At 45.8% G+C, this 15,555-nt stretch overlaps 1 protein-coding gene across 2 annotated transcripts in view; it reads left to right on the forward strand.

The window, feature by feature from the left end:
- The window catches only part of ANAPC7 (anaphase promoting complex subunit 7), a 588,909-nt gene that overhangs the window by 549,882 nt on the left and 23,472 nt on the right, over positions 1–15,555 (forward strand). For both annotated transcript variants that reach the window (XM_069619555.1, XM_069619554.1), the window contains exon 10: positions 14,309–14,459. In XM_069619555.1, coding sequence (XP_069475656.1) covers positions 14,309–14,459 — 151 coding nt within the window. The remainder of the gene's footprint in view (positions 1–14,308; positions 14,460–15,555) is intronic.

The following is a 15,555-nucleotide window of genomic DNA, read 5'->3' on the forward strand; positions in this document are numbered from 1 at the left end:
TGTCCTCTCGCATGTCTTCCCGCGGAAACCTTCCACAACCATATCTATCTTGTAATGTTATGTTGGGTGATTGAGACGGGCTGACAGCAAAGTGCTACTCAAAGTGCTGAGGGTGAAGAAGTAAAGGGTGAAAGATGTATGGGGTAGAGAAGGGACATTATTCACATTTGTTTAAACTGTTAAAGGCAGTCCCCTTGAAACAGTATTGGCTACTGCCATAGTGTGTGCTCCAGGTCCAGAGTATTTGTCAGAAGGAATTTGTCATGTTTTGAATAAGGTGACAAGAATCCATGTGCTTCACATTAGGGCAGTCTATCGTTATGGACTGGGAGGAGAGGCAGTGAAAGAACAGGTTAGCTGGATCGTATTAAAGTGAGTTGCCAAAGCAGTGTTTAATTTGACAGCGGCAAGTTTGATGGATTAGTGGCAAGGGTTTGGTAGGTCTTCACTTAAGGGTCAATGTAGGGAGCAATGGAGTTGGGCTTGAATTTCCCTTTGAGGGAGAGAAAAGAACAAACTAGGTTGACATGGTGAAATGAATGAGTGACTAGTTAGAAGGCAAAGCATCAAAAGTACATCCAAGCCTGTGAAATTAGAGAGTGGGTGCACAAGTGCATGTGATTGAAGGGGGTGTGCAGGTGGTGTGTGCGTGTGTGTGTACAGGTGTCGTGTGCGTTTGTGCAAGATTAGTGCGCAGGTGGGTCTGTGTGCAGGTGTATTTGTGTACATGCAGGTTTTGTGTGTGCAGGCGTTGTGTGCGCGCGTGCATGCAGGTGTTTGTGAGCATAGGTGGCATGCATCATGATTACAGGGCAATGTTGGCATGCGTTGCGAGGGCAGGGAAGTGCAGAAACATGGGGTATTCCCTTTGCAATGCTGGCTGATATTGCGGGCACAGCAAACATAAAAATGTATTCTTAAATTGGTATGCTGGCATATATTGGGCACGACGGTCAGCTTAAATGTGTTCTTACAGGGTCATGCTGGCATATTTTGTGCATATCTAGCTTGAATGTGCCCTTACAGTAGCATGCTGACATGTATTGGGCAGCCAGCATTTACCTACATTTTATGGACATTGTGACTAATCACAGGATTGAGTCAATTCTTCCCAGGGGGAACCTTTCCCTGTGAGGCTTGGGAGGTGAGCTCGCTACACGATACCCTCCCTAGGGGTAGAGGCAATCGGACCTCTCCGGGAGATCCTCCCTTGGGGACAAGGACTCCCGTTCCCACCAGGCACTCCCTACCCAGACCCCTTTTCAACCTGAAATATTTGTTCAAAGTGACTGTGAAAGATCAGTGGATGTATGCTAGTGTAATGTTGAACCCTTCAGAAACCCTGAAGGATATTACTCGGCTGGTACTGTAAAACCAGATTGTATGGAGAAGCCTGGTTTGTTATCATTACAGAATCATTACCCATTTAGGTACCAGTTATCCATCATTCATTCTGATTAGTTCTGATTATGAAGTTCTGAGTTCTCACATAAAATAGTAACATTAGATTATCCACATATATGTATGCATTTGCAATTTGCTATAGAATGAGGCCTGTTATATTTGAAGTGCCATGTAGAGACACATGTTATATTTGTAGAGACATGGAGACACATGTAGAGATATGTTGTGTATGCATGTAGAGACATCATGCATGAGTGTGCACTTAGAATATGCATTGAGTCTGCATTATAGATAGCGCTTGGGTTTGCGAGAGAGAGAGAGAGTAAGCACTAGAGAAAACATGAAGCCATTCTGAATGAGACACATAGAAGCGCCGCAGGACTGCGGAAGTTATGAGTTAGTGTGAATGTGGAATGCGTAAACAGTTTCTTAGCAGACAGAGATTAGACGTGACTCTTGTTTGAGTGGAGAAGGGCTGGCTTATCAGGCCCTGGGTTGTGCTTCGCAGACAGAAAAGGTGGGGGCAGACAGCAGCAGAAAGCGAGAGGAGTTTTGCAGACAGAGACATGCAAGGATAGAGGTATTTCAGTGGAGTGAATGGAGAAATATTGAGAGAGATGGTAGGATGGTGAACGCAGACAGAAGAAGGCCATGGTATAGATATGTAGAAAATGTCATGATGACAAGAACACGCAGTGATTGAACAAGTACAAGACATGCATCACAGACTTTTAGGCACTGCTCAGATTTAGAAATGCTGACGGATAGAGAGGCATTTTCGCTTAGAGAGACATGTAACCATGGATATGTATATACGTCATTGAACAGTATAATGAGAGGTGAGGCTCTGAGATTTGGTATGCTGCTCTCTGCTGGTCTGCTCTCTGAGATAGAGAGGGAGTTGGTAGTTCGAGATGCTAGTTGTTGGAGATGAAGTTTGTGGGGAGATGACACACTGACACTCTGAGAGATTGAGAGATCGAGGGAGCTGACTCTGAGATGGAAGATGTTTGGAGGTGGCATAGGAGAGACTCTGAGAGAGGAAGCATTGGGGAAGCAGTTTTTAATACCGGCTTTGAAGGTGAGAAAGGAGGGTTCCTGTCTGAGGGGGATAGGGATGGAATTCCAGCGCTTGGCTGCTTAGACTGGGAAGCTGGCTCCACCTGCTGTTTTGAGCTTGTATCTCGGGACCACTAGATTGTGTGAAGCTGCAGATCTGGTGATGCGAGTGGGCTGTTGTACTCAGAATTTGTCCACCAGGTATTCCGGGGCTGCATTGGCCATACATTTGTGGGTGATGGCAAGAGTATGTAGTGTGATTCCACCACGGATAGGTAGCCAGTTGGTGTTCTGTCCATGTGTGGAGATGTGGCACGTTTTAAGGAGACTGAGTGCAGCTCTGAGAGAGTTATTCTGTAGCACTTGGAGTTTGTTTAAGTTGTGTTCTGAGAAGCCGAGGAATAGTGTTGCAATAATCAATTTTCAACAGAGCAAGAGCTCTGGCTAGTATTAGGCAGCTACTTGATGATAGGAAGGACTTGCAGCTATAGATCAGTTTGTTTGTGTAGGCTGTTGAGGAACTAACGCTATTAACCTGTTTTTTTAGAGAGTTGAATCAAGGAAGATACTTTGCGTAAATCATACTCGATTGGCAACCTCATACTCGTCCCAGTGAGAGGGGTCAAAGAAAAGAGTGAGACAGATCACTGTGGAAATTATACTCATCCCAATGAGAGAATAATGGAGAAGAGTGGGATACCATGAGCGAGGCGAATAAATTGATTGGTGTACTCTTACTCACACCGGTGAGAGAAAAGCTAAGAATAGTGATAAGCTTTACTGGGTCAATCATACTCATCTCAGTACAACTCAGAGCAATAAGAAGAGTAACCGTTATCACTGGGGAAACTCATACTTGTCCCAGTGAGACACAAAGTGATATAAAGAGTACAGACTCTTACTCATCCCACTAATCAACAAGAGTGGAATAAGACTGAAAGTTATAAGTAAGTGCTTACAAAGTTTAAAGATATTTCTAATGAGGAGTGCAATTGGTGATAATCAAGATACAAGTTGGACATTGAAAGTTGCAGGAGAAACCAATAATAGAGAAACCCCAAGTAATAAGAGGACATCAAATCTTTGACATCTCAAGAGGTCGAGACAAGCAATAGAAATCAAAAGGGAAAAGTCCCATTGAACGAACTGTACGTCTTGGTAAGAGACGTTACCAGGAACTATTTAAGAATATATTATTAAAGAAAGTTGCTGAGAAAGCAGCCCACAGGAGAAGGAAGTCTTTCTCCTGTGCCTTAGTTGTTTTTGCTAAGTGGTAGGGTCAACCTAGTTTAGTTTTTGGACAGTAGTCTGACTTCTTTTTCATTTTTGTTTACTCTGAGACGACGGTCTAGCACCCTTGTTGGTTTTGTAAGGCAGGGAAACCCATAGTGTAGGGAAATGTAGGCATTTTCATGTTTTATTTAAATAAAAACAAGTTACAAAATGGACGTCCTGAGTCTCTCCTTCTGACCCACCACAACATACTAGCTTATATTGGAAACAGTCAGCACGATGTGTTCAGACAGTGGCATGCTGGTATATATTGTTGATAGTCAACCTCAAAATGTGTTTTTGCAGTGGCAGTGGCAATGGCAACACTGGGATTAAATGTTGAGCATGGGCAGGATGAAAATGTTTTACATGGCAATTCTGGCATATTGTTCAGTAAGGCCTCACACTTTTCCTATGGATGCAACCAGCATGAAAAGGTGGAATAAAAATTATTTTATGTACTGTTGGTGTGGCGTCCTGGCATCTATTGGAGTTAATTATTTGTTCCCCTACAGAACAACTGTAACTAGTATTGGTTTTGTACCCCATGTTTGTAACCTTTGCGCTAGAGAATGCACCATTCCTACAAATCACTTAAAAACAATTCTCTCTGGCAAACCCCACAGTCCGTTGTAAAATACTCGGCAAGCTAGCTGGGTTGCATCTATACTTCTAAAAACAATTCCAGAATGTTTGCTCCTCCACTAGAACAAAATCAACCTCCACTGTGTCCCCCCCCAGAATTTGTCTCTCCAAGCCCTTGTCTGGAAGAGGCAACACAGAGGTAGCAGCTGCTGAAGCCTGGTTGCAAGATGACCAAAATAATGCTGTGAACAGTATGCCCTCTGACTTTGGTTCTTTAGGTGGCAGACTGTAATAGAGAACCATTGTTGGAGTTCTGAGACCTGGAAGCCATGGCAGTAGGTCTAGGAGGATATGCTGCCTGAAGTATAAGGGGGAGCTGGAGATCTCCCCACAAGAGATGTGAGAGTTCCTGTAAGAGAGTGGAGTAGAGTGAATAATATCTGAAGCGCAAGTCCGTGACCTGTGAGAAGCCAGAGAAGTTGCATATGTTGGGAGAAAGCCCATTGTTTGAAGGATCGCCCTGTACATTTGCTCACTTTTGATAAAGCCTGGCTCTCCCTTCCCCCTTCTCTCTCCTTCACCCTCCCTTACTTTTCTATGCATTCTATCAGAATTGTCCCTGGACCTAGTATGATAGTAATAAATGTTTGTCTCCCCCCCCTTACTTGTTACTCCACCCCTCCCCCCTCCAGCACTATCTGAAATGTCGTCAGGCCTAGTACGACAGTCGCTTGTTTTTGTTCTTCTCCCTCCTTTTTCCTCCCCTCTCCCTCACCTCGTGTAATTCTCCGGCTCTAGCAGAAATGTCGTCCGGCCTAGTACGGTAGTCACCTGTCTGTTCCCATCTCCTTCCTATCTGTGTCTTAGCACTTGCACTATCTGAAATGTCGCTAGGCCGAGTACTATAGTTAATTTCACATTCTTGTTGTTCATGGCCTATAAGAATGTTTTGTATTTTGCCTTGTTCCCTCCCTTGTTGTGAAGCGCTTTGATTGTGTATAGGCTCTATATAAATAAACTATCATATCATAAAGAGTCCTTTGCCTCTTGGGCACCCTAACCAGCTGTAATTCGTAGTGAAGCGTGAAGCAACAACTCAATGCCTGCTCTTCTCCCTGCATCAAAAGCCTGAAAAGTGTAGACCGTTTTAGTACCACCCTCTGTTGAGGGCAATGTAACAACTAACTCTAATTGGAGACTAGCACGCTGGGCAAGAAAGGGAAGCCAAACCTCTTAAGGTACGTAATGTGGACAGATGGGGCCCGGCTCCATGAATTTTCACCCAGGTGGGACAGGTTTGTGATCGGGGGGCCCAAATTCCATTGGGTGTGGGTCAAGGAGTACCCTACTAAAATAAAATGGTGGCATTGATCCAGATTTCCCAGATCTGTGACCTAGCTAAAAATGTCTTCCCAGATCTGGAAAAATACATTTGCACCCCTTTATTAAAAAAAACAGTACAGAGCCTAAGAGAAGCAAATATAATGTTGCAACTACCCTTTCTATTATATCCGATCCTCCTTCACCCCCTTCCCCTCCCGGTCAATCTGCTTCAGCTCCCCTAACCACCATTCACCATACCGCCACTCTCTCCAGCCTCCAGCTTGCCTTTCTTGTTCTGGCTGGGGGGAATTAAGGGCGATGCCTCCTCCTCTGAGAGGGCTGAGGCCCCCCAGTCTTTGTACCATCTCTGTCTCCGATGGTGGTTGCCCAACAATGCTTTCCTGAACACTGTGGCTACTCCCAGCAGTACCCAGATTTGCAGTGTCATTATGAGTAATCCGATCCGGAGAAAATGCTGGTAAAACAGCCGGTATTACCGGCTCTGGCATTTTTCTGGACCGGATTACTCAGTCTGCCGGTAAGGGCAGTGAACTGCCGGCAGGTCCGACCTGCCGTGAGTTCGGGCCCCTACTGACAGAAAAATCACTGAAGCACTGGCACCGTTGGCAACTGTGCTTTTGCTTCAGTGGCTCCCATTCCATTGAGTCCTATCGAACTCCATGGAATGGGAACTTAACGCTGTTGCCGGCGCCTGTAATATCCTGGTAACACTGGGATATCTTGCGCTGGTAACGGTAAGAGGAGTTTTCCGGTAACCCACTGGTGCTACTAGTGGGTTACTGGCAAACTCCTAAAGACAGCCTGGCTTTCTTACAAAATTAAGTTTTTAAACACATTTGATTTTTTTTTTGTTGAATTATAAAGCCAGAATTTGAGCCTAGCCTGAAATTTAGATACTTGACCACGCATCCTCAAGCTCAAGTTGGTTCAAATATGTGTTGAAGTTTGCTTTTGAATACCTGACTTATATTCAGTTGTATACAGATTACTTTAAAAATGTCACATGATAAACCAACCTGACAATGTACATCATTGTAGAAACATGTTGATGAAAAGTCCTATTGACTAGGAAAAAGACCCCCTTTTGTTGGTTTATTTTCTCCATCCTGAAGGGAAGCCTACAAGCTCCAGCATGGAAATGAATGAGAATTTACAAAAAAATCTCAGACGCAAAGTAAAAACAAAATGCATGACAAGGTCATTATTTCACACAGATTGTTCTGTATCCCATTAATTTCTCATCACCCAACTATCACACTTCAATACCTTGCTAAAACACTGTAATTTTAAGAAAAAAGTGCCACAGCAATGGTCACTGCCTGTTACCTTTTCCCATCTCGAATCACTTCCTGTTGTAAATTATCTGCCTCTGAGACACACTTAACAGATAAGACCTCACTCGGAGTGTCTGTGTAGTCCTGGCTGTTTGCATTTGATGGGAGAGGCATATTCGGGAAAAGCAGGGGAAAATGGGTATTTGTCCCTTGTCCGAATATTAAATCCACCTCTGATTACACTCTTTGGAAAATATTTAAATACTGCTTTTTAGTTTTAAAATATGTACACCTTTTTATGCTTTTCCCGCAACATTATGGGAAACGCTCTTCTCTCGTGTTATTTTACAGGTGCATGTTTCACTTCCAGCACTGCCTAAACACCCAGCACCCAGGATTTACATCATACTTTCCAAACAAGACTTGCAACACATGATGTATTCTGTTTGCAAGCAAACTCTGTTAAATTGCTCAAACAGTATGACGTTATCAAGTCACTACTTAGTTTGAATCATGAAACGTTCTGGCAGAGTAGACTAGGCTTCCACACAGGCAAAGATACATTCTATTTGGGTCAGAGCACACTGGTAAGTACACATCAGAAGATCTGAAACTGATCCATACTTGCCATCCTAGCCTTATCATTTTCAGGTAGGGCCCTGTTGGACCAACTCAGTGAGGTGCTGCTTGATTCCCCAAGCGTTGCAAGCAAGGCACCCACATCTGGGCATATACACCTTAACCTAGGGAAACAAACTGAAGCCAACATGCTTTGGCAGGGAATGCGTCCTTTCGCCTACACCCTTTCACAACGGGTGTTTTGTCGCAGGCGTTTTTCTGAAAAACTCCATCGAAAATTTTTGAGGGGGTGGGAAAGGACAAATAAATAGTTCTGGGTGGGAAATAAAAAAGATTGTTAAACGAAGGGGGGTTGGCAGGGGAACCCCACCGAAATTTGATGAAGTTTTTGGGAAAAACTCCCACGGCAAAACACCCATCGTAAAAACGGGTGTTGGTAAAATTACATGGGACCCATTGGCAAAGCTAGCAGCTTGGGCTTTCGATTAGGCATGGATAGGCGTTTGCCAGGCACTGCCAGAAGGGTACCACCTGGCCATAAGATGGTAACAGCTGGAAAACTGTGAGTACATGGGCATAGGATGGAATTGCCTGGCAAAGGCCTGTCTAATACCTATACCAAAACTGTTGGCTTTCCGATTGCTTGTTTAAGACAGGACTTCGAGGCATTGAAAATAGATATTGCTTATGAAATAAACTGGCTGAAGAACAACATTAAGAGAATTTTATTACACCAGGAGTTCATTTGCAGATGTAATTAAGTCATTAAACACTAAAAGGAATGCTTAGAAATAATACTGGCACGCCCTATACAGCAGCACGTTTGGTTTTACTTTGTGATGGGGCTTGCTCAAAGAGTTCCAGAAAGGTTACGTTTTGGCAGCGAGGGGCAGGTAGTTAGTGGTAATGCTATAGGCATTCATAAAGCCGTGACTGGTCATTTACCCACCCAATGACCAAACACAACCATAAGGTGTGTGTTTCTCCTCACATTTTATCTCCATCCCATTTGTGTTCCGCTGCATGAGTTCTGGCTTGCACCTAATTGGCAAAAGTTTCTGAATCAATTATAACCAATAGAACTGCTATGGATAGCCTTCCATACTATTGTTTGCAAATCAGTATTGGCCCTGTCCCTAATGTGAGAAGACCTTCACACGGCTCGACCACCAGGCCTAGAAATGCATGTAGTTGCTTGTGTTTCAGTGCAGAGGGGACTTGGACTAGCAATTGAGTGAACTGCACCATTTGGCGCCAGCACCACGTGTCATTTCGTAATGGCTTGGCCCTTCTGTAATGGCACACACTTGCTACATAATTATGGCATGCAATATTAATATTGCGCAGAGCAACGGTAGTGGTAATGTTTAATTTAAAGCCTTGCTTCTATCACTTTTCGATTTTACTACTCTCCCCTCCAGAATTAAATTTTTGTTACTGCCAACCTTCCCTTTTCACTTATACTCAAGAAGTTAATGCAGCAGAATATATACGTTGAATGTAATTTGTAAGGGCCCCCAGTCAGTTGATGCATCTTCTGCAAAGATCTACGTTCAAGCAACATCACCTGTCATTTATTGTTCGATGTAGTTCACCATTTTCATGTGAAAAACTGCAATATTCTCACAAACAATAAGTAACACCACTGGCATGGCCTCCTTTCTAGGGTCGCAGGGGGTGGGCTTGGAGGGATTGGGGGTTGCTGGCTAGAAGGTGCTTAGGTAAGCTGAGACACAGTTATAATTAAAACTGGAAACACTTATAGATGACTCTGGAATCTGTTGCGCTTTTGCAGCTTCGTCGTTTAATTTATTATTGACTTTTATTCAATCGCTGCTACGCTCACCTGGTATCCACGGGGACGCCACCCAGCCCTGGTTGGATGATTTGCACTCTCGAACCCTCTCCCGGTCCCTTGGTAAGGCGTCTGGTTAAAGATGGGTCTGCAATATAGAAGAGCTGGATTCAATACCAGATTGTCTGTGTTCCCACCTCCCTTGGCCTCAACTCCTTCCTCCCCCTTGGGCCTTCTCCTCACCTTAATATTGATAGAGGTGGATTCTCCGTCCTGCTCCTTGTGGCAGGGGCGCGTAGATGTGGGGGGCGAGCAGCGACCAAGTTACTTTGCTGGTGCAAGCCCCCCTGTGGGAATCCAGGCCTGCTGCGACTTCGTAGGTTTGCTGCTTTACAGTCTTTATATTCAGTTCTTATGTTCCTCTTAGTTCGAATAATGTCTTGCTTCTTTACTTTTAGGTATGGAAAGGTATTTTGGTGTTGTCATGCAGTTTGAAGATGAGCATGGGCCGGTAGGCGAAAGCGCGGTGTGCGCGATGCTGTCAGGTGAGTAATGCGCGATGCGCGGCGCTGTTTCGCCTTTTATATTGCTAACCTGTGTCTTTTCTCTCCTTGCAGGTTGCGATGTTCCTCGCCGAGCACCGTAATGTTCCAGCAATGATACTGACCAGGAGATGACTACCCAGGTAAGAATTGTGTGGCTTTCTTCACTCGGGAGGAAACGTGAGTAAACGCTTACTAATGCTGTCTTTCTTTCTCCTCTTTCCAGGTTATGGTATTCTAGGATGCATGGCAGTGCCGGATGATGGAGTTCGTACCTTCAGGTGAGTGGAAATGAAGTTGGCGATGGATTGAAGACAGGATACTGTTCCAGGTAAGTTTTGTAGTGTTCTTTCTCTCTCTGCAGGTCCTTGGTTTCAGGTAAGCTGGCATCAAAGAACTGGACCCGTGAGCGTTACGCTGCCCACAGCAGAATAACGCAAAGCATGTTCAACTGTTTGGGTGTGGTTTAAATAGTCTCAGGTAAAGTAGTCCAGGTAAAATAGTCCCAGGCCTGCCACACCCAAAGTAGTCCAGGTAAAGTAGTCCCAGGCATGCCACACCCAAAAGACTAGACCGCATAGCTCAGTTCCTTGTAACTGAGCTATGTGTGTGCCTCCATGTTGGCTGAACCCCCCCTCCCCCCCTCCCCAAGTTAAATAGTCCCAAGTAAATAGTCCCATTCTAATGTTGGTCTTCATGATGGTTATGAGACTGACTCCAAGAGAGTCTTGGATGAGGTTTTAAGGCCTTTGACCTGACCCTAACTGGAAGGCTGAATCGCTCAAAATAATGCAGCTGCTGCGGGTGTGTTTATTAAGATACAATACCTGCTTATGCTAATTTAAGTAACATGGGAAATCAGATTTAGGCAGAAACAACGCGGCATGTAAACACAACCGCGTTGTGTTTCTGCCTGCCTTGGCTTTCACTTTGGGTCTCCGGAGACCCAAAGTGATAGCCACGGCAGGCAGAAACACAACGCGGTTGTGTTTGAAAACGCTGCGGTTTTTCTTTCTGAGGTTCTCAGGCTCCTCTGAGCCGGAGGAGCCTGAGAAACTCAAAGAAAAACCGCAGCGTTTTCAAACACAATAACGTTGTATTTATGTTTGCGGTCGCTTCTAAAGCTACCACAAACATAAATACGTTTTTAAAGCTGCGGTTTTATTTCTAAGTTTTCCGGGCTCCTCCAGCCCGGAAAACTTAGAAAAAAAAACGCAGCTAGTGTTTATTTTTATTTAAAAAATAGCACTTACTGAGATGCAGCTGCAGCTTTTCTGCCTGTAATCTCCGGTCCGCGTCCTCCAAGTCCCGGCACCAATGAAGGACAAGCCACCCAGTGGTAGCTTTTGTTTACTACAGCTGGCTGGCTTTTCCTTCATTAGTGCCACAAAAGCCAGCACAGGCGGGCAGCCATTTCACAAAATGGATCCTCCCATGTGCTTGCTTTTTCAATTTTTGAGCTTGAATTGCTCAAAATGTTACATAGGGACTTCGAAGAAAAAAAAACGGCAATCGTTTTTTTTTTTATGTTGCCCATCTATTTTTGAAATAAAAATTTTTGGGCAAACCATTCCTTGAAAACCACAACTGCAGTGCCTGGCAAGTACCTCTTCCATGCCTACACAAAAGCTCAAACTGTTGGTATTGAGAGTGCTTGTTTTCCTATTGTTAACCTAGCTATACGATTTTTAAAATTTTCGATTGACGAATGTTTTGCCATGTCGACCTTTGAGCCTGCTCTTGGGGAGAGGGTGTTGGGGGAGGGGGGGGGGTTCACCTTTTGGGTATCTCATATTCTCAGTGCTTAAAGTGGGCAGGGGCCTGCCGGGGCCGGGCCCCAGCAGTCTCCAAAAAGCGAGACTGAGCCGGGGCCCTGCCGGGGCCCCCGATCCCACCAAGCCACGGCGGGTGCATCTCCCGCCACAGACGCGACGGGAGATGAGCCCGCCGGCCGCCCATCAAGAGGTCAGGCACAGCAGAGTCAGGTAACAGGCAAAGCTGTGACTGACAGACTTGTTAGCCAGTCACAGCTTGAGCGACGCTGTGACTGGCTGACACTTCTGCCAATCACAGTTGCCTGCTGCCGGAACAGCATTACCTTGGAAACTAAATTCCTCTGGCAACCCTTCGCGAGGGTTACCAGAGGAAGTTAGAGAGTCCCAGCCTGGGCAACCCAAATAAAAGGGTTCGCCATGGTCGCATTTCTTACCTTTGACACTGGATTCTGCGACAACCGGTGACGACGACCACCACCACTATCCGACGAGAAGGAGAAGCTACAAAATCACAGTAAGTGACTGCTGCCACTGGATTTACTGTTCCTTGTTGCAGTTTCAACTGGTCGAGGTTCGCACTTCAGTGTGTTCACCTCGGCCAGCTGAAAGTGCAACAAACACTTCTGTTGCTTTCACGCTCTGTATTTTTCCTTTGTTCCCTTTACTTTTCTGTCTGTTCGCGCGCATTTGCTTTCATTTATTTTCCCTGATCTAAACGTTCCGCGGTTTGTTGGCATGCTTTTGCTTTCATTTATTTTCCTTGTTCACAACTTTCTGCTGTTTGTTCCCTCGCATTGAGAAATGCGAGGGAACAAACAGCAGAAAGTTTGGAACAGAGAAAATAAATGAAAGAAAATGCATGCGAGCCTCGCATGCATTTGCTTTCATTTTATTTTCCCATTGCACCATTTGTTGCGCCGAAGTCAGCAGTATGTATCCTCACTGTGGCTCTGTGAACCAGCCTAGTGCGCCCTGATATTCAGTTGTCTTTGGTCCTCTGGACCATCTTGGTTGCGTGGAGCAAAATGGGCAGGGCAGTTTCTAGGCAAATCGGTGCCCAGGGCAAACAACGAAAATGTGCGCCCCCGCTCATTGCCCTGATTCATGGAATTAGTTGTCTGTAAAACGGGGTTGCCTGCAGTATGACGCTCAAATCCCTGTTTTACACGCAAATAATTCCATGAATCAGGGCCCATGAGTTAGCAGCACACTCCTATGACACAAATTTGTGACTGCGCAAGCACTACCTAACATAATGCTCAAAATCAGTGTGCACAGACGCAGCACAGCAGGTAGGCTGCAGTGCAGCTGACCAAAGGTGAGGTGTCCATGTACTGGGTAATATTTATACCTGAGTGGAGGGGGTGAGTGCTGTTAACAATCAAATGCAATAAGGGATTGATGTGAAGGCTAGCTGCGTCATGGTATTAAGGTAGGTGGAGGCAATGGATCATTATATAGATGTATTGTAATGTATATATTGGCAAGGAACAGAGTAGGGGCCTCTTTGACTCTTCCCCAGACCAGTTTTACCCTGTCGCCTTTAGGCCCGCCCACCAATTAGGCCACACCCATCATGGCTTAGGCCACGCCCCCCAAATGAGGGCCCCCCCATCAGTTTCTTAGCCCACTTAAAGCACTGCATATTCTGATGACCTTTTGATCCTGAAGGTCTACAAAACAAACCAACCTGAAGTACCTTTTTATGAAGTCTCCTTGCTGAATGTGTCCGGATCACTTGTCTGGTACGCACAACTGCATTTACCCTAGGGGTGAGTGTCAGGTTTGAGGATTCATCCAACATCTTTTTCGCAGCAAATGGCTCTGCTGAGATTTCATTGCACATGTTATGGATGTTGAGGCTTGCAACAAAGTAAGACCCATCGTGAAGCCTAGATTTCAGAGATGAGTTTGCATTCCAGCCAGTATCTCATGAAGAGCTGCCCGGGAAGGTGGCAGAAAATGCATGGTGTTTCTCCAATGGCTGGGAGTTGCATGTTGGGCATGTCAAGGCTGCTTGCACATACTTGCAATGCCTACTGGTTGTACCTCTCTGCTTATATTGCTCCCTACGGTCACCACAACACACTCCACACTACCCTCTTACTACCTGCACCTTTTACTTACTGTCTGTACCCAGTCCTTGCGTTCTACGCTTTGCAAATCCTTAATCCTACCTGCCAGCACCTTACCAGCATGCACACTGTCCTTCCAACATCCCAACGTGCTGCACCCCTCCCTGGACCATTCTCAGTCTCCACTCCATGCCTGTACCCTGCCGTGCATGTACTGCTCACGTGATTGCTTGCGGCCTGTGTGTGAGCGTCCAGAAGCGCGGTAAGTGTGCCATTGTCCCCATGTGATATTTCCACACAGCGCGTTTATGTAATCTTCATCCTGCAGTGCTCGGGAGTGTTTTCTCCAGACCTGTGGTAAGGTGTGCTTTGTGCGAGCTTCCTCCAGGAGTGTCCTCAGCGCCAGTTTCCCACTGGAGTGCAGTGAGTGTGAGCTGCTCCTCCCGAGTACTCACTCAGTGTGAGGGTCTTCCATCAGTGCGCTTAGTGTCCGTTCTGCGAGGGCTTGGAAGTTCAGACATGGGCAGGTGGTCTAGCAAGTGCATACCGATTTAGTTAATACGTGCCCTTGGGGTTTGGAAATTAACGAGCATTGTTTTTGCAGGTCGGGAGCAGAAGTATGATGAAGGGATCGCGCTCCTGCGGAATGCGTTGGGGAATCAGAGTAACTGCGTGCTTCATCGGATCCTCGGGGATTTCCTAGTGGCCGTCAGCGAATACCAGGAAGCCATGGACCAGTACAGCATTGCTCTCAGGTAAAACACCATGTGGTACATATGCTTATCTGGCTCTGCAGTCGGATCGAAGACTTCATCGCCTGTGTGTTTTATACTGGGATGACGCAGCAGTTTGGGGATTTAGGGTGGCATTTTCTAACTTTCATTATGATATGATGTGGCATTAACGCGCCTTCACACAAGTGTTTCTAGGCGCGAGAAGGAGAGGGGTGAGAGGGACAAAGGGGCGACAAAATAACGCTCTTACTAGGCCTTGTGTCTTTCAGATTGCGCAATCTGAAAGACACAAGGCCTTGTGTCTTTCACAAGGCATTATAAGGGAGTGGGGTGTGGGGGAGTGCAGTTAACTCACAAGTGCAGCCAGTGGGTAGCTCATATGTGCAGAGAGAAGGGACTGTAGGATTTCAGATACAGACCCTTAAGTGCTGGGAGCCCGGAGGCAGTGCGAGGCAATTGGACATGCAGGAGCCTGGGCCCAAGTTCAGAGGGTAACCAGGTGACCAGTGCGCGGAGCAGTCTGGTGCATCTGCAGGGGAGAGGAAGAGAGAAAGCAGAAGCGAAAAGGAAGGTCTTGAGTAGCCTCCGGAACCGAAGGGGATGCTTGATTCTGCTCAAGTTTGAGAGAGGCAGGGATGCTGTTCCAGAGGGAGGCCCCAGCCGATAGGATTGATCTGCCCCAAACTCTTTGCTTGGAGAAGGGTCTGACCTTCAGAGTTGGAGGTGGATGAGCGGAGAACTCGAGAAGGAAGAGGTTTTGGAGGAGAATGTTGGAGGTAGAGTGGTCCCAGGCCCCAGAAAGCCTTGTGGATGATGCAGAGGGTCTTAAAGTTGATTCTTAGCCACTTGGAGGGTGTCCGGTCAAAGGATCGAATACAAAGGGTCGAATGGTCAAAGGATCGACACCAAAGGATCGAAAACAATTTTTTTTCATTATATATTTTTTGGGGGGTTTTCGTTTAGTGAAAAAAGTGTTTTACCACAAAAACAGGGGTTGGGGGGGGCCCCCCCCAAAAACATTTTTTAAAAATACATTAAAAAAATACGATCCTATGGTTTTCGATCCTTTGGTGTCTGTCGATACTTTGACCTACAACCCACTTGGAGCCAGTGAAGA

Source organism: Ambystoma mexicanum, chromosome 10 (genome assembly GCF_040938575.1).
Source record: "Ambystoma mexicanum isolate Mex_15411 chromosome 10, UKY_AmexF1_1, whole genome shotgun sequence".
In the NCBI taxonomy this organism is placed as follows: Eukaryota; Metazoa; Chordata; class Amphibia; order Caudata; family Ambystomatidae; genus Ambystoma; species Ambystoma mexicanum.